The sequence below is a fragment of the Microchirus variegatus genome (assembly GCF_963457635.1).
Source record: "Microchirus variegatus genome assembly, chromosome: 16".
NCBI lineage: Eukaryota > Metazoa > Chordata > Actinopteri > Pleuronectiformes > Soleidae > Microchirus > Microchirus variegatus.
In genome coordinates this window covers 16,294,760-16,319,780 of record NC_139817.1, presented here as the reverse complement: position 1 = coordinate 16,319,780, position 25,021 = coordinate 16,294,760, and the positions used below count along the sequence as shown (strand labels likewise).

Genomic DNA, 25,021 nt, shown 5'->3' with positions numbered 1-25,021 from the left:
TGATACCATGAATACTATCCAGTTGTTTTGGATGCGTGTCTACAAGTGTCTACTCTATGTTTAGTATGTCCAACAGACCATAATAGCACACGGCATGTGTCCTTCTCAGTTAAATTCCCCGGAGTGCGCACCTACATTGACCCCCTCACTTATGAAGATCCCAACCAGGCAGTGCACGAGTTTGCCCAGGAGATCGACGTCTCCTTCATCTCCATAGAGAGGATCATCGGAGCCGGTGAGTCAAACCCTCCTCAGCTGTACGTGCGAGTGTTACAGATTACGCTCATTCTCATGCCGAGCGTCAGTTTGGGGGGGCAGAATAATGTATCGCATGAATACATTACTCTTCACTGAAGCAAAACCTGTTTGATCAAGGAAAAAAACTCCTCTTAGTGTCTCTTGTTACAGCGCTAATGTCGTACAAGGCTCGATGAAAACACTGTAATAACAGTAATGAGTCGCACTGTTCCGTCGTTACCACCGTGTTTTCCTTCAGCGCAGAGTGAATTTGTCACGTTCATTGTGGCACAGGCTCGTAAAAAAGACGCGTGGTTACACACGGTCAATTAAACCGCCGTGCTGGAAAATGACACATTCATGCGGCTATAAATTTGCGTTCTGCTGACAATTATGTTGATTTGCGGGAATTTGTAAACAGCAACATGAACATTCACGTTCCAGCAGTACAGTGACTGTGTATGAGGGTGGGAATAGTCTGTCACATCAGACTAAAGGCTCAGTCTCATTTCTTTTTTGTACTTTTGCCCCTTTTTTCTCTTTGGAACTGAATAGATTCAACATGCTGTCATCAAAACAACAAATGTTTCTTCTTAAATGTGAATGTCTTGGTGGCTTTCTTTGTGCCATGCGACAAATAAATCATTCAAACTGAATAATTTTGGTTTGCGGACAAAATTAGACATTGGAGTAAACCTCATCATGTTGAGGTTTGGTGAACACTCCACATTTTTCAACATTTTACGGAGCAAGTACTTCTCGATCAATCAATTAATCGACAGATTTAGTTTGAAAATAATCTTTCTTAATCTCTTGTTTTTCTGTTTATCTGAGGAAACAAGTCTTTCAATGGCGCTGTTTCCTGGAGTACGTACATCAACACCACATCGACAAATAGCGCCTTACTACTTAAAAGATGTTAGTCGCAGAAGCAGCAGCGCTTTCAGCTATATATTTGTAAGACCATAGAATAGTGGACCAGTTGGTTTATAATAGGGATGCAACGATATTCGGTATTTTACCAAACCGTTCAGTACACCCTGTTCCGTTTGCAACGGCAAACAACAGTATTTTGGTACGTTTCATGTATTGTATTGTATGTATTAAATACACAATGCTGCGTGATTAGATCTTCTCAGGAGCAGAGTCATGCTACTCACTGAGTGCAGAGCTGCTCTGCTCATGCCGCCTTCAGAACCAATCAGCACTCTGGAAAAAGGAAGTTTGAAGCGGCACTGTCTTCATATAAGTCCGCTGTGTGAGATCATTTAGGATTCAGCGTAGACTACGATGAGAATGAAAAAATTAATGTCAACAAACGGTGTACAAGCATCTGTTATGCAGCGCAGTGAAGTTGGTTTGAAGTTGGATATTGGACAGACACTCGCTCTACAGCGCCACTCTGAGCAAGCCTCTCATTTTCGTCGGCATCACCCGTCTCTTTCACTTGGAGCAGCATGGTGTAGTTGTAGTTTCTGTGAGTGGGTTAAAATGTTGTTTATTTTTATTGGCTACCATTAAACTTTATTTATTTTTAATTTATGTGGTTTTATGTCTGCTGTTTCATTTGATCTGAGTGCACTATTGTTTAACCCATTAAGGCCTGAAGCGCCTGGAAAAATGTCTCTAAAACCTGAGCTTCAGTGCCTACTAAATTACTGATTTCTCAGCCTCTGTAGCAGATAGGAACACAATTCAAAAAGTATTTGAGAGCTCACACCTGTGGCTTTCCTGTGAAATTTAGTTTATTTAGATACAAAAATTTAAATTAAAGTGAATAACTATTTTCAATTAAAAAAACAGTAAGAAAATAAAGTAATATCAACTTGTGTCAGTGCCTTGATTTAGTCCTGATGGAGTGTGAAGAACAAGAACATCATGTAATGACTGTAACAGTCTGCTTCACATGTGACGGTGATGATGCTTACAGTGCTGCGGCATCTGCAGGTAAATCCACTGTCACCCCTGGTGTGCGGTTGTAAACACTCCGTCGATTATGGTGGTATTTATCGTCATTATCGCCGACCTTGTCGTCTTCAAACATATTTATGTCTTAACCATAAATCCCGGTGGATTTGTTCAGCGCGTTCAAAGTTAGCAGCGATGACGTCATCGAAGACGAAACTCCTCAAAATCACTGCCTTCAGAAATCTCTCCGCTGTCAAAGTCCTCCATGTTCGCGCAAAGTAATTTCAAAACAATGTCGTGAGGAACCCCCCCTTATACCCCCCCGAAAATTTACGTATCCGATTTACTGGCGTCTATGAGAGAATAAAACTCGCAGCCACTCTCCCGGCGTCAATGGTAGAAGTGCCGCAATGCTTTCCCAGCATCAATGGGTTAAATAAAGTGTGTAGTCTGATTATATCTGTGCTTTTTTTTTTAAATATATTTTTTGGGCCTTTTTGCCTTTAATGGATAGGATAGTGGAGAGAGACAGGAAACAGGAGGCAGAGAGGTGGGGAACGACATGCAGGAAAGACCGCTTGGTGCGGGATTCGAACAAGGGTCGCCTGCAGCGAGGACTATAGCCTCAGCATATGTGGCAGGTCAGGTGCTCTACCATCTGAGCTAAACACTGCCCCATATCTGTGCTTTTAATTATTTATACAATGTAATATTGCCTTAGTCTGAGTAGTTTTATATTAAGATATCCAAACTCCACCGTTACCGTGGCACCAAAACCGTGATGCATACCGAACTGTGGGAAAACTCTACCGTTGCATCCCTAGTTTATACAATGGACTGCAAACAGGTTTTTGTAAGGTCAATTTGATGATGGTAACATTAGTTATGAGTGGGTTTATCTCGGAAAGATCTGAATAAGCCTCCACTAGAAGTGTTTCCCTGAAAAATCTCACTTTGAAGAGCTAGTTAACTCTTTACGCTTCAAATTCAATAAGAATTTGGACACAGCTACTTGGGTTTGAGCCCAAAAAGCTGTTAATTTCTGTTTGTTTCACCACACTCTTCATCTTTCAGGGGAGTTTGGAGAAGTGTGCAGTGGACCACTGAGGCTGCCCGGGAAAAGAGAGATCCAGGTTGCCATCAAGACGTTGAAAGCAGGCTACACCGAGCAGCAGAGACGCGACTTCCTGTGGGAGGCGTCAATCATGGGCCAGTTTAACCATCCCAACATAATCCGTCTGGAGGGCGTGGTCACCAAGAGTGAGTCATGTTTTGTCTCATGTGTCACAGCACAAATTACCGGACACTTTCTCACTCCTTCAATCTTGATGTTTAAAAATCGCATGCACACATACACGGTCGACTTGTGTGGATCAAGACTTTGTGTCAAACTTCGACTAAAAGCTGTACTTTGTCAGCATCTGACTCAGCTCTGCTCTATCACCGGGCTTCAGATGTGCTTTGACAACTTCAGCTGAAGGTTCTTTATCGAGCTCTCTGCGACACTGACTTGACCTTTGTGTGACTCGATTGTACACTTGCTACAGTAACAGGACATTTAATCATCTTTGCAGGAAACTTTTTTGACAGTAAAGAGTAGTTAAAGATGTGCCCCAGGCTTATTATTAAACATATTTGAGTTATATCACTGTGGGAGCCACATAAAGAATAAAACGACTACTTAAATTATAAAAAATCAGCACAGCTATGCTGCAATAACAATAATTTTTGTTAATTCTGTTGAAAATGATTGAATCATTCTTTTTATTCACCTATTTATTACTAATTCCGGTAATTATCCCATTTAGTTGTTGGCTCAGGCTATGTTTTGCTGCTGTTTTATGTCAGGTTTTTTTGTCCGAGAAGTTTTTAATATTCTGTATATATGTGAAAAATACGTTTCTATACCTTGATTTGCCACATTTATTGGTATAAAAGTTCATATATTTCACTTTTATAGGCAAACCAGTGATGATCATCACTGAATATATGGAGAATGGATCTCTGGACACGTTTCTCAAGGTAAGATGTGACGGTTAGCATTGTTGGAGTGAAGAAGGTTTTTGGAAGATGCTCAATATAAGAATTGGAACTAGGCCTTTTCAACTAGAGAAAATCCTCTGATAACTTTTATTCATTAACTTGTCTCAAACATATGGACCAAGTTTGATGCAGCTAGCTCAAACGTGCTAGGACGAGTTTGTTCAAATTTGTAGACTAGCCATTTTTGTTTGTTTTCCAAAATGGAGCAACAAGTGTACCAAGTTTGGTTAAAATCAGAACTACTAGACACGACTAAGACACGACAGAAAAAATCGGAAAGTTAGAATTTAACGCACAAAAAAACCTTTCACATTTCGACCCTGAAGAATAGAATACTTGTACATCCATGTATTATGTGTGGGAAGATGCTTAACACTTTATTTTGTAAGATCTCATCCCACTCGTAGAATTTGCCTGGTTATAGTCGAGCACCAAAATGTCAAAGTAAAAATAAGATAAAACTGCAGACTAATGCTGTTCTTCAGGGTGAAAAGTCGTGATCTAATTAAAGAAATGTCACATAGCTGTTCACACCGTTGCTTACAAGCGTTATGAAAGTGTTGAGATCAAAAAGAAAGCAGAGGCTGAACCTTACTGTACACGAGTTGCATCGGCAAGAGTTTCCTGTGGAAGAAGAAGGCCAGATTAGCTCTGAGTGAGTTGAAACATCTTCAGAGGATCTTTGGAGAAGCTAGACAAAGTCAAGTCCAATGTGTCTTTGAAGAACTGTTGAACTGTGTCAAGGTAGATTACATGAGATTAAGGTAAAAGGACAAAAACACATGATTTACGGAAGCCGACTGCAGTAAAAGCAGGGTTCTGATATGACGAGAGATACTGAAGAAACTGGGTGTCACTAATTAGATTGACACAGAGGAGAAATTAGTGTTTTTGCCCCCGACCAAAGGTGGAGGTTTGTGTGAACAGGAACAGTCAATTTCCTGGCATGAGTCAAGGGCAGATTAATTCTCAGGGTCTCAAGATGAATTTTCAGGTCCTTTTACTCTAAATTGATCAAATAAAACACATAAACTTCAGTTGTGATTCAGCGTATTGGCTCATGAGAGATTGTCATCGTCAAAAATCATCTCTACCATCTCATATCAGACGCCTGGCCAAAGAAGAAGCCATTACAGTCGTCATGTTGGAGAGATTAGTTTGATATGTGTGTTCAATAATTCATCATGGCCCTCCAAGGATGATGTTGTAAAATTAAAGTTTAGTCAAACTGGAAAAAAATCGGAAACCCCGCCCCCTCTGGCCTTGACTGTCTGGCCTGAGCAGAGGACGATAAAGAAGAGGCAATCTGGCAGAGCTCTGAATGAGGCGAACCCTATTTCCGCTTGTTCATTTTCTGTTCTCCAGTGGTCCAGCGCTCACTTGGCAGATTGATTGCATAAATCCTGTTTGGAAAAAAAAAAGGGTGAACTGCAGATGGCGAATGGAGACATGAAATAAATAAGGTTGCAAGATGGGTACGCTCTAGGGCTGTAACGATACACAAACTCACGATTCGATTCATATCACGATTTTTGACCCACAATTTGATACATTCCACAATTTTTTTTAAATTTAAAAAACATTTTATTTAAACAACATTTACTTATATAACAACTTAATCTAACATTTAATAACAATATTTTTGAACACTGTGAACAGATTTGAACATAAATAAATAAATAACCAAAGATTTCTCTCTTTTCTGTAACAAAATAATACTGTTGAAAAATACAAAGTAAATGATCAGTCAGACTGGGATTTGTCCCCAAAGCATGCTGGGAAGTGTAGTTCTTCGTGAGAAGCAGTTTTGTTCCAGTGGAAATAACTCGTTTTGATAAACAGCAAAGGTAAGACAACATTTCCGCTTGAATTTCTCGAAAGTTCGTTGTTGTTTTGCTCTTATTTTGGGGCTGGATCCATGAATTTTGTTCGTAGACTGATAAAAATGGTACCGTTAGAATCTGTGAATTCTCCGCTGGGTTTGAGCCATCATGTTTTAACTGTGTTTAGTGAACATAAGAATGGTTTATATGAGCTTTTAGCTGAGTTTCTGACCTTTCGGTGGGTATGCAGCATGTTTGTGTTTGTTAAAGTTAGACATGATTTTATGACGCTTTTGTCGATTGCGTCTGACGCTGCCCCCCGGTAGCGGGGACATCAGTAAAGAGGAGATTAACGCGATTAAAAAACATTTAACGTGATTATTTGACACCCCTAATAAAAATAAGTAAAAAACAGCTCATATCATGGGGCTGACTGGAAAAATAACTGGGAGTTAGAAAGGGCGTTTTGCGATTCTGTTTTCTCACACCATGAGACAGGTTCGTGGCTCTGAGTATCGCGATTTCGATACGCATATCGTTACAGCCCTAGTACGCTCAAATTTCTAAATGGAGCTAGCGTGAGCCTTTGTGTGAAAACTGCACAGTGGAGCTCAGTGATAATGTTAGAGATAAGAGTTATTGTTTTACTTCAGTCTTTACTGAGCACTGTCCTGTGTTGTAATAGACAGAAGATGAATCCGAAGGTGAAGCCAAACTAGAAGTAACAATATGCTGAGTAGCCATCAGGGGTTGACTCCACTGGTTGTGGAAATAACTGTTTGAATAGAAGTCTAAGTGGAAAATGAACTTCTACTTCTTACTTGATTTTTAACAAATGTAAACAGAAGTTACTAAGAAGTCTGCTTCGCTAGCACACGATTAGTGTAGTAGTTAGCATTGTTGCGTTTGCGGTCTGTGATGGACTGGCAACCTGTGAAGATAAACCCTGTCTTTAGTCAGCTGGGATTATCAAAGCTTCCTCGAATTCTTGTGGGTGACATCGCAACCGTAACTGTTTCAGTTCGGTACGGTACGGTATGGTTTGGAACGGTAAAGCCCTGGGTGAGGCTTGTATTTCAAGCTTAGAACAGTATCTTTAATTGGTAGGCGAGGTCTTTGCTGTGCCAGATGTCGGCCCGTGTCGGTGCGAAACGTAGTGTAACCTTGTATGGGTGCGACGACAACGATAGTGGACATCGAACAGCAGACAACAAAGGAGGACATCCAGCAGCTTTGTATTATTTTGCTGCTTAGTTTGTGATGTGAACACAGCTTTAAAGAAGAAATGATCATGTTCACCTGTTTCCACTTATGAAAATCAAAGCAGAAGCAGATTAAAACCCACGTGTGTTGCAGTCATTTGACACGGGAATGAATCCAAACCAAACCCATTCTCACTGGTCAAAAAAACTTGGATTAAGTGGCTTTCTTTGTGTTGATGTGGTGTCATTTGGTAGAGTTGTGGATGCACTGTTGGCAAGCCTGAATTCAAATTTGCACAGGATGCTCTCGAACCAGCCTGTACAGAATGAGAGGATGCTGTGAGACAAAAGGCAGAGGAAGGGAGGGCGCAGATATGCTGTATGGTCAGAGGAACTGCTGACATGACTGTCCTCTGTGCTTCAGTGTGTAATCCTGGATGCCAAAATGGGGAGGCAGAGGAGTTGGGGAGTGGAGGTGGGTGAGGGGGGGACAGACCATCAGGCGAAACAGCACGGCAAACACCCTGAGAAGTAATTACATGGATGGCTGGTGTACTGATGCCGGTATAAATGACACAGCCGTGAGAAGAAGCAGGGGTCGCACTGACTCCCGGATTAAGTGTCACAGCTTTGGACAATGCACCGCGAGGGCTCATATTTCACGTCTTTGGCTTAACAACTCATTTCACATGTAAGAGGGATGTTCTGCCTGTGGAATAACAGGACAGGCAGTCGCAGGGTTGATGGGAAAGCTAGGTTGAGGGAGCCATGAGGGAAAGAAGTCAACAACTATAGCTCTGCGTATCTTCCTGTGGAAATGTGGAGAAAGGATAAAAAAAAAAATAAAAAAAAAGGAGATTGGATAGTTTGCATGTGGATCGGAACGAGCTGAGGCTTAAACCAATAGTGAGAGCTGTCACTGGTAGGAAACGAAGAGGGAGTGGAGTGGAAAGGCTTTCAACAGCAGTCACTGAACTTGCTGTGTTATACAAAGTTAATGTTTGCTGTTTATACACTTTATTATCAGTACTGATGACCTTAGAGTATGATTTAGGTGATTTAGTCCAATAGACTGTGATTAATGCATTTTGTTAAAATAATACCATTTGATCAAAACAAAAAAAGACTGAGTCGATGTGTTTTTTTTAAAGTATAGTTCAGATTCTTTCAAGTTTGGTTGTTTTAGCCATTGACGTGTTATCAAAACTGATTTTACCGCCGATTCACTTAAATTATGGACGAAAACACATTTCATATACATATACATATCATATCATATCTTAAGAGTATTTTATCTCACTGTAGAGTTGTCTATTCAGGCTGGAAACTGAGGTTTGTAAACCACATGCCTCTCCTGCACCAAAACCCATAGAGAAAATGAGTGTCTTTTGCTAACAGGAACACAAGAGCTCCTGGTCTATTTCTGCCTCTTTTGGAGGATTTCAAACACCAAAGTCACAAGATGACATATTTGAACCTACTAATTGAAGCAGCCGTGGATGAAAACGTCCTGTAGCTATGGTATGCTGTGATGCAAAAAATCCTGTCAATGGGGTTTGGTGTAGAGAGTTTACAAAGTTGTTTCCAGGCTCTAAGTCAGATCCAGGGAAACGGAGGTAACGTGTCCATATCTCATACAACCATACCCTAAACTACCACATCCAGCCTTGATACAAAAGCACATTCGGATGAAGTTTGGCTGCTTTTTTCCACCCCTGATCTGAAGAAAGAGAAGTACCTTTCTTTTTTTTTTGCTCTCACATAATTCTTCACTAGATGTTGAAAGAGCTAATTATCAATATAGGGTTATGGAAATTTGAGTGCTACGAGAGAAGGTTAAGTCGGGGCTGGACGTGAATAATGAGAAGGTGGCTGTGATTGGGGGAGTTGCTGCAGTTCCGCGGCAGAGAAAAAGAATAAAAACATGGTGTGATTCAGAGCAGCACTGAGCCCTGAGCAGGATTTAAAAAAATAAAATAAAAAAAAGTATCTTTAATCTCAGTGTGGGTACGATAGATTCATAGAGCCAGAAATCAACATCATGAAGGACATGCAGTGGGTGGATCCATGTGAGGGATGACCCGAGGTGAAATGATGCATGTTGGGGGATGGGGGAAACGAGGATTATCGTCCAGAAATTAAAATTGCAGACAAATAGAAGCAAATGAGAATATATGGCGGTAACGTGCAGCGCTGACACAAACAGAGACAGAGTCGAGACGTTCACAGTTGCGTCTTCATCACCGTCCTGTAGGTAACAGTAATTGGCTTTTTGGGGGGGGGCTATCAGTAGCTGTGCGGCTTTTGTGCTATGGAGGCAACTTTAAAGTGGCTTTTTAGAAGAATGCTCCACTATTATTTTTCACCGCAGAGGTCACACACACACACACGGCGGCGGCTTATCCTTTCGGAGTTGACCCAATTTAGTCAACATGGGGCTTTAAACCGTGCTGAGCAGGTGACGGGGAAATGAAGCGTGTTTTCATTTGAAAAGAAATGACATTTTAGACGATGGTGGCCGACACCTTTATCTGCAGAGTTACACTTTGTCTGATGTGTAATATTATTTCTTTCTTTAGAAAAACGACGGTCAGTTCACAGTTATCCAGTTGGTCGGCATGCTGCGTGGTATCGCATCTGGAATGAGGTACGCCTTCATACATCCGCACATACATAAATGAACCATCATCATCATTTAGTGTTTTGACTTAACTTTTACTTGTTGACACAAATCCAGGTACCTGTCCGACATGGGCTACGTGCACCGTGATCTCGCGGCTCGTAACATCCTGGTGAACAGCAACCTTGTGTGTAAAGTGTCCGATTTCGGCCTGTCCCGAGTCCTGGAGGACGATCCGGAGGCGGTGTACACCACACGAGTAAGACTGCATGTTTCTGTGCATCTTGTACAGCTATTAGTGAAGTCATTTCATCGACTGATGATCATTTTAAAGCTCCGGTGTGTAACATTTAGCAGGTTTAAGTGTCAGAACTTGTATTGAATCACACTATGGTGATGATTCGGTTTATGTGTGTGGAGAAAAGCCCAAGGAATTGGCAGTGCATCCCACAAAGACGCATTACTTTAACATTTTTCCTTCATTGTGTTGCACTGTCACTGATTAATACATCATTTCGTGTGGTATTTCCATCTTCAAGTTGTGCTGTGTCATACGTCCTAAATTTCTGTGACAATGTCTCTCTCGCGGCATTGTTTAAAACTAGGTATGCACCGATTTTGACCTGCCGATACCGATTTTAGCCGATTCCGATTTAAATTTTGTAAAAATTGCTCAAAAATTATATTCGAATGTTCCCTCTTAAAAAACACAGACATTCGAATATATTCTCATAGTATTTGCATCGCGAGTCTGGGGTGCGTTGCATCCGCTGCATCTGGGGGCTTTCAATCAGCCAGACTGTCAGGTGATGACAGCATGACGTCAATAACAGGACAAACTAATACAACGAGACATAACTACCTGTATATGTAGTTTACTTAAGTTTAAACATATTTCACAACATATTACCTACACACAAATAAGTAAATGAACTAATGACCAAGACCGCAGATCTCGCACTCTCTCTCGCTCCGATCGATGCATCCCTATTTAAAACCAATTTTAATGATGTTTAAAACCAATTTAAGATCTCAAAAAGGAAGAATTAAGACCCTTCCGGGGTACGACAAGTGGTAGCAGTGAACAACTCTATCGACAGTCATGGTCACAGCGTCAAACAGCGCATGCGCAGCGCAGAGTCAATTGCCGCAATAGTTTCACGGAAATGTCCAAAAATCATGCAATAAAGACCGAGCTTTAAGGAAGGGCCTTGCTTTACAGAGGCAGTCATCTTGTTTTGTGTTTTGAAACAGAAGCTTACTACGCAACACACGTTGTGTACTATGTTATCCGTCACATATCGAGAGGTTTCCGACCTTCTGTCGTTCATTTGCCGGTTCAAGAGCTTCACAGTAAAAAGACAGAAAGTGAATAATGTGGTCAAAGTCTGCTCCGAAATAATAAATTGCTTCAATGACCTTAATTCAGGCAATGCTGTCGGGGGGGGATGCTCTCTGCAACCTCTGAGCAAGACAAACCGTTATATTACGGCAAATGATTTGGTAAACTGCTGAACGCTGAGGAGTTAATTTAGACTTTGAATATAGTTTATACCTTTTCTTGTGTGGATGTTCAGTGTAGAAATTGAATTTGTCCTTCAGGGATGAATGTTTTCTAAACCTGAAATCTGAAGAACAGTTTCCTCATTGACACACAAACGCCAACTGTAGTTCCCTCTGCGTGTTGCAGTCTACAGTCTCACCATTAGGTGTCACTCATTCGTACACACTGGACCTTTAAATAATGAAGTTGTAAAATGGAGAAAATTTGCCATTTCTTACAATTTCATACTGTAGGTTGGAGTAAGCGAGATAGAGAGAGAGACAAGGGTGCATTTCGAGGGCAAACTGTCTGTTTTTTCGTCATTTGCATTTATTCCAGTGTGTGTGTGTGTGTGTGTGTGCTGTGACTGTGGCATTTTAAACTTTGGATTAAGTGGGAAAACTCTCACACAGCCTCGTTCAAGCCTAGTGCATTTATTCTTCAGCACACACACACACACACACACAGAGACGCATATACTCGTGGAGCTGCAGCAGGTTTTTTTAAATTGAGCTGTGTGTCCTAGACTGAGTGGCGTTCCTGTCAACCAGAGACGGGCTGCTTCCTGCACAACGAGTCCCAATTAGTACTCGGTTCAGTCTCTGCAACACTCAATTAGCGCCGAGTCTTGCTGCCTTAGCGCTAAATATCCTGTCACTCACCTCTCACTGCCAGGCTACATCTCTTCTTCCTCCCTCTTTCCCTCTTTTTCTCTCTCTCTCTCCCCTCTGCCTTCTCTTTCCCTGACGGAGCAGCAGCAGCAAGAATAATGTAATTCACACCCTTCAAATAATCAGAGCCCGAGATATCCTGCTGCTGCTGTGTTCATCAATACTGCATCAGGCTTATTTCACCGCTCATCAGCCGCTGAAAACACATTTTTCCTCCGGAACACAGCGAGTCCTCTCGTCAACTTTTTCTGCCTCATAATGGAGACGAAGGAAAGGGCACAGAGGAATCTCAGGGCCCCCCGATGGTTAGGACAGGAAATTTGTCATGAAAAAAAAAGAAGAGAAAATGAAACTCTGTATCATGAATATCTGCCTAAATTGGTATTCATTAGAGGGGATTGTGGGTTGGCCCACATGTGGTAGAAGAGTCTTAATTAAAGCCTCTTTCTTCTGTGGTAAAAATGTGAAGATTTGCCTGAATGGCTGCAGCTGTATTTACACGCCGCAATGTTGTTTGCACAAGAGTTAATGTTTGCGATGAAGCTGCTTAGCAGCATATGGAAATGATACCAGTTATGAGCACTATTTTACTTAATTTCCTTTAATTTTTTCACTACAGGGCGGGAAGATTCCAATACGCTGGACGGCTCCGGAGGCAATTGCGTACAGGAAGTTCACGTCAGCGAGCGACGTGTGGAGTTACGGGATCGTGATGTGGGAAGTGATGTCGTACGGAGAGCGGCCCTACTGGGAGATGTCCAATCAGGATGTGAGTTTCTTTCTTTTTGTTCTTTCTTTTGTTCCTTCTTTTGTTCTTTCTTTCTTTCGTTCTTTCTTTCTATTTTGTTCCTATCGTGAAAGTGTAGAGTACAATACAGGAGAATGTGAACAAATGAACAAATCCATAATTTACACCCTTATTTACCCTTATCAACAACAACAAAGTCAAATATCCAATGCATATTTTGAATTTGGTTTAGTCTGAATATCAGTCTTTATTTAATTTTGGGCAGCTGTGGCCTAGTGGTTAGGGCTTCAAGCTTGAGACCGGAGGGTAGCCGGTTCGAACCCGACCTGTCCGCTGCTGAAGTGCCCTTGAGCAAGGCACCTGACCCCCTCACTCCCCGAGCGCCGCTGAATGCAGGCAGCTCACTGCTCTGGGTTAGCATGTACTTCACCTCACTGTGTGCAGTGTGTGTTCACTAACTCACGGATGGGTTAAAATGCAGAAATTGGAAATTTCCCCAATGCGGGACTAATAAGGGAATCTTAATAATTAATTACTTATTATTGTTGTGTAGTGAAGTGGGTGGATTTGTTTCCCTCTTTAAAGACAAGTTTACAGACAAAGCATAATAAAAAGACAAATTACATGATGAAACCTTATAAAACCAAGTAAAGCCCAATTTATACTCCTGTGTAAAGTGCTCTGCGTAGGTTACGCAGAGACTCTCTCCGTCAAGGGACAACGGAGACGGCAAGAGCTTTGATTGGTCCTCAGGACAGGCCGAGCGAAGCTGCTCTGTGCCGGCTCACAGTGCACACTGAGCGTCCATAGAGGCGGAGCTGATCCCTGCCGACAACGTCGCTGCCAAACTATAAATACGTCATATCTTAATACACACAGCACATGTTTAGACTCTAAATGGCAAATTTCTCGCCTCAAATTATCTTAAAACTGCATTCCGTGAAAAGTGAGAAACGGCCACTGTTTCAACCACAACAGTCTTTCTCTCTCGGACGCCATTGCTCACTGTAGCCTGAAGCACAACAACCTTGCGCAGCGACCCCTACTGATCGGGCGGGAAATTGCAGCGCGTATCCGTCACCATGACGCAGACGTATGAAGGCTCGAGGTGTCTCCTTTGTTACGCAGTCGGATAACGCATTACGCAGTCGGAGAAGTATAGTGTGGCCTTAAAGAGAGTCAGATAAAAGTGTTCCAGGCTCCACTCATCAAGACTCGTCGAGGTGAAATTACTCTCATTTGGCAGAAATTGAAGACAAAACTATTATATCTATGTACTCACCTGATTGTGAGAACTATTGTTTTTCATTACCGCAGAATGAGCCTTTTATTTTTTATTTCAGCGGGCGTGTGAACTCTGTAATGTCAGCTCCCACGCACTTGGACACTCTGTTAGAGATATTTAGCTGAATCAAGCAACTTCAACAATAAAAGTGACAAAATGTTCTTTTCTTTTTCTTCACAAAAACCTTAACTTTAAACTTTGACCAATTCCAAATTTTCCAAAATTCAATCCGATTATTAAAAGAAAAAGGATCTAAAACACTTTATATTGCACATTCCTATAGCCTCATGTTTGAAAAATGGCATAAGAATTTGAGCTATAAAAACTAAATATATCAAACTGTTACTTGTTGACCTGTGCAGTTTCACACGGTCTCCATCAGCAGTTGGAGTTTGTCCAACATTTCCTCAACTTCTAGTTTTTGCATCACTAATTAAACATTGGATCCTGTTTTGTTCTAATCCGTACCCAACATTTTTTTTGTGTGCCAGATTATTTATTGGCCAAAAGAATCATCGTAATGTGGTCGGTTGCTTGGCAACTGCCCAGATTCCAAGAAATGGAAATGGTCTGGGGCACAGGGCAAAAAAAAGAAGAAGAATTTACTGGATTTTGTTTATTTGTATTTGTGTTTGTATGGAATAATAAAAGAGATGCGATGTGTTAATTAGAGAGCTTTGGATGCGAGAGATGGATTTTCTTTAAGTTTGGACAGAACCGCGCTTACGCTACACCACGACGCTACACCACGCTACTGTTTCTTACTTTTACCGTATTCACTCCAAAGCTATTGGCTGCTAGCTCGGACAGATGGTGCCGCTCTCGTGTGAAACATTCTGCCAAATAAGTACGTTTCCCAAAATATAGTCATTTTTAGTTTGAAGGACCTTGGAAAGTGTTGAAGTGCAGTCTCAGACACCTCAGCTGTGACGACTGTAACCTCTCGTTATCACACGGAACTTTTCTAAATAAAAGTTCTGGTCTGATTGCAAGTTATGTGCATAAGTGCAAAAATCTGCTTCATGGGGGGAAACGTGTTGGAAGAGTCGTTGACATGAAGTAGAAGAGGAAGAGAGAAGGACAGAGGCTGAACGTGATTCCTGGCAGCAGCAGAGAGATTGCGGCTGAAATAGGTGGTTGTTTTATATACTGTACTTCTCATAATAATTGGCCAGATTGTTGGTACCAATCTGGCCCTCAGATTTTAGGCTGATTTGAACAGATTATCTGGCCAAATTATCCTGTAAATGTGAGAGATTAGCAGACGAATTTTCCCGTAACTAAAAAGTCTTTGTCCACAGTCTGACTCCATGTCTGTTTATATTCTGAAGTCACGCTAAATCACGCAAGTTTCTGTGAGATCCCAAAATTCCTGGAATCTCCTCTCTGGTTAAACGTGAAGTTTGTGTAATGTGTTTGTATAATCTGTGCTTTTTTCGGGATTTTCCAAAATTCGCTTATGTCTGTGGTCTCCCACATTTTTTTCTCCCACAGATTTTAAAATCCTCTCATGTGGGACAGGCTTTAGACAAAAAAACATTGCATAACTAATGAACCACAACCATGATATGAAAATTAAGACATCCCTTCTCTTTTCTCATTTCCTAATGCTGAATTCTTAGTGCTTCAACTAAAAAAGAAAAATTTGCCAGGAGTCATACAGTAACCCAAAAGTAAGCTACATATTTAAATCCACAGTGTGTAACTTTTGAATAACAAACGCCTGTTAAATTCACACAAAGCTTGTTTTTAGATCTGGTTTTGCTCAGCAACATTCCCACGCTGCACACAGGAAATGGACAGAGGGATGCAACAGCAGCATTGCGCTAGTAAAACGAGAGATGGATCTGAGTTTGACTGAAAACAACAAAGGAGTGTTGCATGAAATGTTTTAGAGTTGAATTCTGGTGTGCAGCAGTGGATAAAGCAAAGCAAAAGTTACGCACTTCAGCTTTAACGCCATGTCTCGCAAGCTTTTAGTGAATCTCGTGAAAGAGTTTGAAGCAAAGCGATGAGGAAATAAGATGATAATTCAGGCATTCATGGTGCATTTAGATTAAAACACTGGTAGGTAGGTTACGCAGAGCCCTCTGCATCGATGCAGAGCCTGTCATAGAGCCTCTCTGATCACTGGCGACAACGTCGCTGCCAACTATGAATACGTCATATTAACGTCAACACACACAGCACATGTTTAGACTCTAAATGGCTAATTTCTCACCTCAAATTATTTTAAAACTGCGTTCCGTGACACAGAAAAGTGGAAAAACGGCCACCGTTTCAACAACGACAGTCTTTCTATCTCGGACGCCATTGCTCACTGTAGCCAAAAGCACAACAGCCTTGCACATCGACCCCTACTGATCGGGCGGGAAATTGCAGCGTGGAATCTGTCACCACGACGCAGAAGTATGAAGGCTCGAGTGGTCTCCGTGGTTACGCAGTCGGATAACACATTACGCAGTCGGAGAAGTATAATGGGGCCTTTAGAATCTGCTACGAATTTGTATCATGGTATCATTTTCACACCCCTAGCTACAGGACAGAGACGTCTCTTTGTGTCGCAATTAAAGCTTTATTCTTCTAATATATTGTCAAATAATCATAAGTCGTCATTTTGGAGCCGTTCATCGAAGATAAAAATGAAATAAAAAGGGATTTAGAGGAGAACGGGATGACGCCGTTTATCAGATCATTTAAATGGGGGGATCTGCAGTCGTGTCACATGGACGCCATGGCCTGTGTGTTTGTGTGCGAGCATGTATAGCATCTGATCCCACACACACACACAGGCAACATATGCACGCACAGCCCTCCAGTGACCTCTTCAGCCCCTCCTTCACAGCCTCACAGTCTGTCTGGAGAAGTCTGGAGTCGGAGAGGAGAGAAGGAGAGGACGTTTGATGTTTAATTAAAAGCGTTATGCAGGATTTTCTCTGATCTGCACAGGAAAAAAAGTGCAGGCTCTTACACTCTCTCCATCTCTCTCTTTCCCCTCTAAGCTCTCGCCTTCCGTTTGCCGTTTCGCTCCCTTCTTCCCTGCGTCCTCGCTTTTGTCTCCAAAATAATTCAGTCCATGCAACATATTCTCTCTCCCCTCTCGTCCACCTTTCTCTCTCACCTCTGTCGCTCATTTCCTCCCTCTGATCTCTCCTCCCTGCCACTCAGCGATGCACAGCCTCTTCTTCTCCGCACTCAGCGTGCACCGATAGCTCGATGCTGCGTGTGCGCGCGCTCTTACGCTCACACGGCGTTACCACAGTGCGATCACGTCTGTCTTCCTCGTGTGAATTTGACACAAAGTTAAAGGGCTGTCATGAACTCAACAAATCAATTCCCTCCAGTGTTTTTTTGGCCCAGGCAGATCTAGGCTGAGAACTTCAGCCTGCTTTTCCTCCAACAGAGAGAGCTGGGATTTATTCATTATTCATCCAACTCGATCTCCTCTTTTTAAACGGGGAAGATTCAGTTGCATCTTGTTACAAGATGAGATTCTGTGTTACTGAGCTGATAAAGTAAACACTTTCATGGTTGTTTTTGTTCATCTTCGTGGGGTTTGTTTAGCTGACTAACTTCATGCCGTCTCGAGTCCAAGGGTCAGGTATTAAAAAAAAAAAAAAAGTCTGAGGCTCCCTGAAGAGAATCCGAGCTCCTGTTGGAGGAGAAATAGGTTGTTACACGTTCACATGTTAAAACAAGTCATGTCCTCTCCGCTCGCTCATCCACTCAGACTTCGGCCACACGGGAGATTTTTCTTGTGTTTTTCGCCATCTTAGTTTTCTCTATCAAGAATCAAGACTCTACATTTTGTCTTTGTTACACTGCAGCATAGTATGTAGTAATAGTAATAGTAAGTAAGTAATAGTAAATAATAGTATGTTAATCATTTAGTAATATTAGGGTTTTTCCTTCAAATGCAGTTTACACCTGCATGTGTATTTTACTACACTTATTGTAAAGCACTTTGAAAGAAAGTGTGAAACAAATACATGTATTATTATATTATTCCTGATAACAATGGTATTATAGTTCATTAATACCATCACTATTATAACTGTACTGTCGAGATAAGATGAAATTACCATTTTTATTCCCTCACTATTACATAATTACGACTATATTGTGACTGAATGCCATATTTCCCTTCATACTTCAGAGATTATACTACTTTTGTTCAGTCGTTTATGTTCAGATCTCTATTTTCTTCTTTTAAAGAACGTAAGGGTTTTCAGTTTATTCCCAAAGACCAGGTTTAAAGCAATGCTATGTATGTTTTGCTGTGTTGTTGCTGCTGTAGCAAACGCACAATGATAAAAGCAGAGTCTTTTCTTTTCGACCGGTACATTTGGATGTTAATATCAACCCTACAATATAACCAGTCAATGGAGTTTCAGTATCAGAATCACTGATTCCGCACCATTTCTTTTTTCACACCCCAATGTCAAAATTAATCTCTCAATTATTTGTGCTCGATGTGCAAAAAGCCTTCACTCTTGAACGCGCTGGACCCGAATCTCGCCGTTTGTGTTGCTAAGTCAATCATTTATTATAAACTTTATTCATTTCCATTTTCCGATCACAAGACTAATTTTAGTTCAAGGACATACGTTCATCTGTAGACTGTGAATGAAAGTTCTGATGCTGCTTGAGCTTTTCCTGTGTCTCCTTCTATCATATGGTCAAATAATGATGAGTTGTGAATTTTTCACATTTGTCTGCAGGAATCCTCTGTCTCAGTGTTTAACATAAAGGCTTTCACTCTTCCTAACCCTTTTGTTCTGATTCTATAAATTAGGCTCATTTCCTTCCCTCTTTCCCTCCATGTCTGTACCTTTTACAGGGTATCCGCGGGGTCTTAAAAAGTCTTAAATCCAATAATTTGAATTTAAGGCCTTAAAATGTCTAAAATTCTCCTTAAATCTCATAAAAGGTCTTAAGTACAATTTTGAAAGGTCTTAAAAATCTATTAACGTGACTTTTATTTAAAACATGCTTAAACTTCAGTCTTGCTTTGAAATGTTTCGATTTTTGAGGATGCCGATAATGTAACTACAACATGGAACTTAAGTCGCACCACCAGCTAGCATGCTATGCGGGCGCCGCGGTGTTTTACCGCTTAGCATAGCAGCGGAGAAAACTTAACAAAAGCCCACAGCTAAGCCGAATTGCTTGCAAAAGATGGGTTAGTGCAAGTTCACCGATTTGTGGCTCCAATTTTCCTTCATGTCTTTTGTACTTTTTGCCAGTATGGATGTGAAATGGGTCTTACATTGTATTCATTGTGGTCTTAAAAATGTCTTAAATTTGACTTGAAACCTGCAGAGACCCTGCTTTAATTAAGTCATTTTTAGACTTTTTTTAGTGTACTGTCTCTGGGTGTTTTTTAACGTCCCCCCTCCCTTCCCATTGTCTATTTACAGGTAATAAAAGCAATAGAGGAGAGCTATAGGTTGCCAGGTCCTATGGACTGCCCCGAGGCTCTGTACCACCTAATGATGGACTGCTGGCAGCGCGAGCGCAGCAACCGCCCCAAGTTTGACGAGATCGTGTGTCTACTCGACAAACTCATCCGCAATCCCAGCTCGTTAAAGAAGCTGGTCAACTCCTCGCACAGGTGCGACGCCGCACACGTCACACACACAACACTCAGTGTGTTTTCGTTATGGGACGCATTTACTAACACTTTCAGCATCAGTTGTGCTTTTAATTGACTTGTTCGTCCCCCTAAGTGAATTACACTCAGCTACTCCAAGCTCATGGGCTCATCATCATCATTCAGATTAAATATTGTGTTGCTGCGAGATTGAATTAGGATGTACATACTGTAGTGCGTTGCCGCGTCACGTCACCGAGATTAAATGAACGTGGATTGATTGATTTTGTTTTTTTGTTTTTTTTTACTTTAAACCACGTTTATATTTGAAAACTATATTTGAAAAACATTCATTACTTCCCTCACGATGCACTGCATTAGTGTGTGTGTGTGGTGGCCATGGCTCTAAAGCAGACATTTTTGTGTGGCAGATGCCCTCATTACCTTATTTTTGCTATTTTAGAAATAATATGAGGTGTTTCCACTCCACACACACACACTCTAACCTCAAGCATAACCAGTTAATAGCTCACGCAAAACTCGACACCAGGTCCTCACAAATGAGGTTCTGCCTCATTAGCAGTGTTGTAATGTAACTTCACTTTGTTAATTATATTTCTAGAAACTTCATTTCCTCCAACCGTCTTTGTCGGTATTATGGTCAGGATTTACTGTATATAGAGCTTTTCTATGTCTCGATGAGCTGCTTTACACTTTTACAGTTTTCATACCCATTCACACGCTTCAACATGAGGTTAAGCGTCTTTGCTCAAGGACACATATAGACTAGCAGAGCCAGGAATTGAACCCACAACTTGCCCTACCACTGAGCCACCATGGCTCAATTTTAAATCCTCACTTTTTAAAAATACTTTTACTTCTCAGTACATTTTATTTCAGAAAATTACTTTTTTTTGGTACTTAAGTACAATAAATGTCATAAACTTTAAGGCTTTTACTTAAGCAATATCATATATATATATATATATACATATATATTCATATATATATATATATATATATATTCATATATATATATATATATTCATATATATATATATATATTCATATATATATATATATATATTCATATATATACATATATATATGAAGTGACTTCAAAGTATTTTTTTGGATAAAATACTTACTTTTACTCTTTTAGGTACTTTACAAGTACTATACAAGACTGTACTTCACCCAGTACAGCAGCTCATCAAGACTAGAAAAGCTCCAAATAAATACAGACCATAATACCGACTCTTCTTCTTCTGATTTTATTTGGTAGTAATGAGTACGTAATTACTTAAGTACAATACAAGTCATATATACTTTAAGACTTTTACTAAAGTAATATTGTTATTTTTTTATTTTATTTTTTTAAAGTTACTTCTACCAAAGTCATTTTCTGCTTCATTAGGACAAGGTTTTGTTTTCCATGAGGACTTACATGGTCCTGACAAGCTCAGTGTTTATGCCACAGGTACATACACACACACACACAGGGGCGTGTGCTCAATAAATGTAGGGTGTGTCTAACAGCGCGTGCAATAACATATGACAGATTAAAGGAAACCGCAGTGCTCGTCCTTGTTCTACATCACAGTCCATTCACGCCTCAGTGTGGAGAATATTGTTCCCTGGGATGATGATGATGATGATGAACCGTTTTGTTTGATAGCATGAAGACATTTTTTCTCCTCTTTTTCCACGAAGAGTGAGCAGAATGACAACGAGTCGTTGTGTGACGGTGCATAACTCCAGTGTTATCACGGTGCGCTGGTAACTGTCAGGAGCGTCAAAATACAGTTGATTGCACAGTGAATTACACACGCTCATTTACATTTATGATAATGATGTGAAGCGAGTTCAGATACAGTTCTTGTTTTTAATTCATCCTGACAGCTGGGGACGATGCTGTTTGATAGAATACACTCATAATCTACTGTGTCCATGTGTGATAGGGTTTCCAACTTGTTAGTGGAACACGCCAACGTACAAGGCGGCTGCAACGCTCTGAGCCAGACGGTCGGCGAGTGGCTCGACTCCATCAAGATGGGCCGCTACACGGAGCTCTTCATGGAAGGAGGCTACTCTTCACTGGAGACGGTGGCTCAGATGACATCAGAGTAAGGCCACGTCAGCAAATGACCACATGTACATATGCAAGTAATCTCACATCTAAATGTGTGGATGATTTTTAGCTTGTTTTATCTGTCAGTGAAGTAAAACATTCAGAGATTTCTTTAATGTGTGCGTGCTGTATATCTTCAGCAGGGGTCACCAACCTTTTTGAGACCGAGAGCTACCTGAAGTGTAAAGAATAATATGGAGGGCTACCATATAAACATTTGATGCACCATTTTTTTTTTTTTACCATTTAAATGATTAATATTAAGCATTCAACTGCATGCATATTCATTCCAGTGCTTACTCCTAACGATTATCAGTTTTTATAAACAATATCAATGATATTTTATTGAGTGATCATATGGATACATGCAAGTGAAGGTGAGGTGAAGTGAGCCCATGGGCACCATATTGGCTGCCTGCGGGCACCATGTTGGTGACCTCTGATCTACAGTGTTTCTGAATACAAGGAGTGTGAGATAAATTATGAGGCAAGACACATTTATTTGTAAAGCACCTTAGACTTTATATAAAAAAAGTGGATGCAGTCCTACGGTTGCAAAATGAACTCCCCATTTTGGTGCCATGTCAATTTTTGAAACAGGAAATTCACTAACGTAAGCTGCCAGCAGGTGGTGCTATACCCTTGACTTAGTTTTTTGTGTGCTGATGTTTTCTTGCGTCACCAAGTTTCGAGCAGATCTGTCCATGAACGGCAAAGTTATAGTTCTCTTCCTGTTTCATGGCGAATGGTCGAAATTTGGACATATTCTGATGGTTGCCTTGGCAAGACCCTCTTGAATCTGCGAAACCTTTTGATAACTTTTCATCTTTGATGTTTCTAGTACAAATTGACAACAAATGTTTTTATGCTGCTACGATTATCGTGCTCCAGCGACTTCGTTCATTTACGAAACGTGCAAAATCGGCAAGATGGACAACGAATTCAAAATGGCAGACTCCCTGTTGAGTTGAGGCTATAGTCACAATAGACTTTTTTGTTTGTCTTGGGCTGTGACATGTTTGCACCGAGTTTCTTAAAATTTGGTGCAACTTAGTTTTGACGTTGTCCTACGGGTTTCAACCTTTGGGGGTGCTACTGAGCCATTTTACACCTTACAATTTTCTTGCAATTTTTTTCCTCCAGGAATGGCAATAGGGCCTTGCACCATTGTGTGAGTGCTCGGGGCCTACAAATTAACATCATGTGCCATTAAAGGTGACCGGAATGAGCATATGAGACCATTTAACTAGAGGTATCGCCCCCTGGTGGCTTCCTGGTTAGGTTCACCCTGCAAACTGGAAGACTATATCTGCTTTTTTTTAACCACATTATCATACACAGGGGTCAGTGTGCTTTATAAAAATAAGAGTGCATATCATACAACATGGATTAGATTGAAAAGGAGTAGAAGCAGCAAAGGATTAATTGAATAAGATAATTGCTTTAAAGTTAATGACCTGTTTGCCGTTTTTTGTTTTTTTCAGGGATTTGCGGAAGGTTGGCGTAAATCTGGCTGGACATCAGAAAAAGATCATTACTAGCATCCAGGAGATGAGAGTCCGAATGAACCACACCAACTCTCCTGTAAACATGTGATGCATATGTACAGGCAAAAACACACACACACGCACACACACATTTACAGACACACAGTATATATGGGCCTAGTATGTGAAGAAAAGACTCGCTGTTGGACCTAGAGCAGCTTAGCACTTTTTAACGTGGACGTGGAAACCCAGTGTTAATGGATCTTTACGTGTGGAGTTTGCTTGCGGTGTCACTGGGGGCGTTTTTGACGTCGCAGAGCTAAAACCAAACTGAACTGAACTGAGCGGTGCTTTGCACGAAGGGGGAACTTTTAGGTGGTGAGATTAAAAGTAATGAACTGCATTACACCTACGACATGAAGACTTTTAAATCTTAATTTTGTTTTTGTGAATCTTGGGATTTCTAATATCTCGTGCACTCTTTGGATTATCTCAGATCCCGGCATGAAGCGTGGAGTGTAGATCTGGCTCTGAGCAGCACATTTTTGACTCTATCGCACACATGAAGGTGTTGTGCGGGAGGCTCAAAGTGACATTTTTTTCAAGCCTGTCTCAGGTGATAAGAGCCCAACACATCTGAAGAGCACTGGCTCATTCCCTGGCATCCTATAGTTCCATCAGGCATTGTTAAATTTAACACCGGTCCCAGGCAGTGTTCACATGTAACAGTTGATCAAAAGCAAATACTTCATTGTTTCAATTTTTGCTTTGCTCCGTTGATGCGCTTTGGTCTTTTGTTTTCCTGTCACACTCAGGTCCCAATGCCACAAGACTGGAGCTGTAATCCAGCTTTTCAAGGTCTGCACATGTTATAATTCACCGACGTACACATTATCTTCCATAAGGCAAGACGTGAACAAGTGATACGACTTCCATTGTTTAAAGGAGCTGTGATGTTAAATTACGTAGAGTATAACTGAGCCTTCAAGGCCTCTTCAGGCTCTGGGATTATTTATTTCTAATGTTCTGGCTGAATGTAAAACACTATACAAAACATAATGTTCAGCATCAAGAATGTGGCAATAGAACCATTGTGTTCCTTCAAATTAGACTCTGAGTGATGCTGCAAGCTTGTACAAGAGTTTTTTCTGGCTTTGATTTCTCCTTGAATCTCTTCCAAGACTTTGATGTGCTACTACAAAAGTCAACGAGGAAAAAGTTTTCATTTAACTGTCTCTCTGATAATGAGGAGCCATCATGATCAAGTTCTCGCAAGTCCAAATCAGTCACAAAAACTCACTGGGACATTATTGTATCATTCACCAAGATTCTGAAGGACCTTTCAGGTTCTTCCCCAACATTAGACCACATTGTCACAAATGTACAATTAATGAGATCCAGTGACTTTCCCTTTTCATTCCAATGGATGATTTGGTTATGGAAAATTGTGAAAAGGTGTCCTGAGTGATGTATAAATGGAACTGCATCTCAGAGTATCATGGAAACGATCTACCAGATTCTTTTGGAACTGCTCTGAAAGGACTGACCAGATTTGTTTGAGACTTTCCAGAAAGGATCATCCAGATTATTTTGGAACTGTTCAGAAAAGATGATTCAGATTATTTTGGGACTGTCCAGAAAGGATTATCCAGATTCTTTTGGGACTGCTCAGAAAGGATTGACCAGATTATTTTGGGACTGTCCAGAAAGGATTGACCAGATTCTTTTGG

The 25,021-nt window shown here is 40.9% G+C and overlaps 1 protein-coding gene across 1 annotated transcript in view; it reads left to right on the top strand.

Moving 5' to 3' along the window:
* epha5 (EPH receptor A5) overlaps positions 1-23,400 on the top strand; it is a gene marked incomplete at both ends in the record, with an annotated part of 95,494 nt that extends 72,094 nt beyond the window's left edge. The window contains 9 exons of the mRNA XM_083903303.1: positions 110-235; positions 3,220-3,405; positions 4,106-4,167; positions 9,793-9,860; positions 9,951-10,092; positions 12,667-12,816; positions 19,501-19,694; positions 21,635-21,799; positions 23,289-23,400. Coding sequence (XP_083759429.1) covers positions 110-235; positions 3,220-3,405; positions 4,106-4,167; positions 9,793-9,860; positions 9,951-10,092; positions 12,667-12,816; positions 19,501-19,694; positions 21,635-21,799; positions 23,289-23,400 — 1,205 coding nt within the window. The remainder of the gene's footprint in view (positions 1-109; positions 236-3,219; positions 3,406-4,105; positions 4,168-9,792; positions 9,861-9,950; positions 10,093-12,666; positions 12,817-19,500; positions 19,695-21,634; positions 21,800-23,288) is intronic.
* Positions 23,401-25,021: the final 1,621 nt, after the last annotated feature.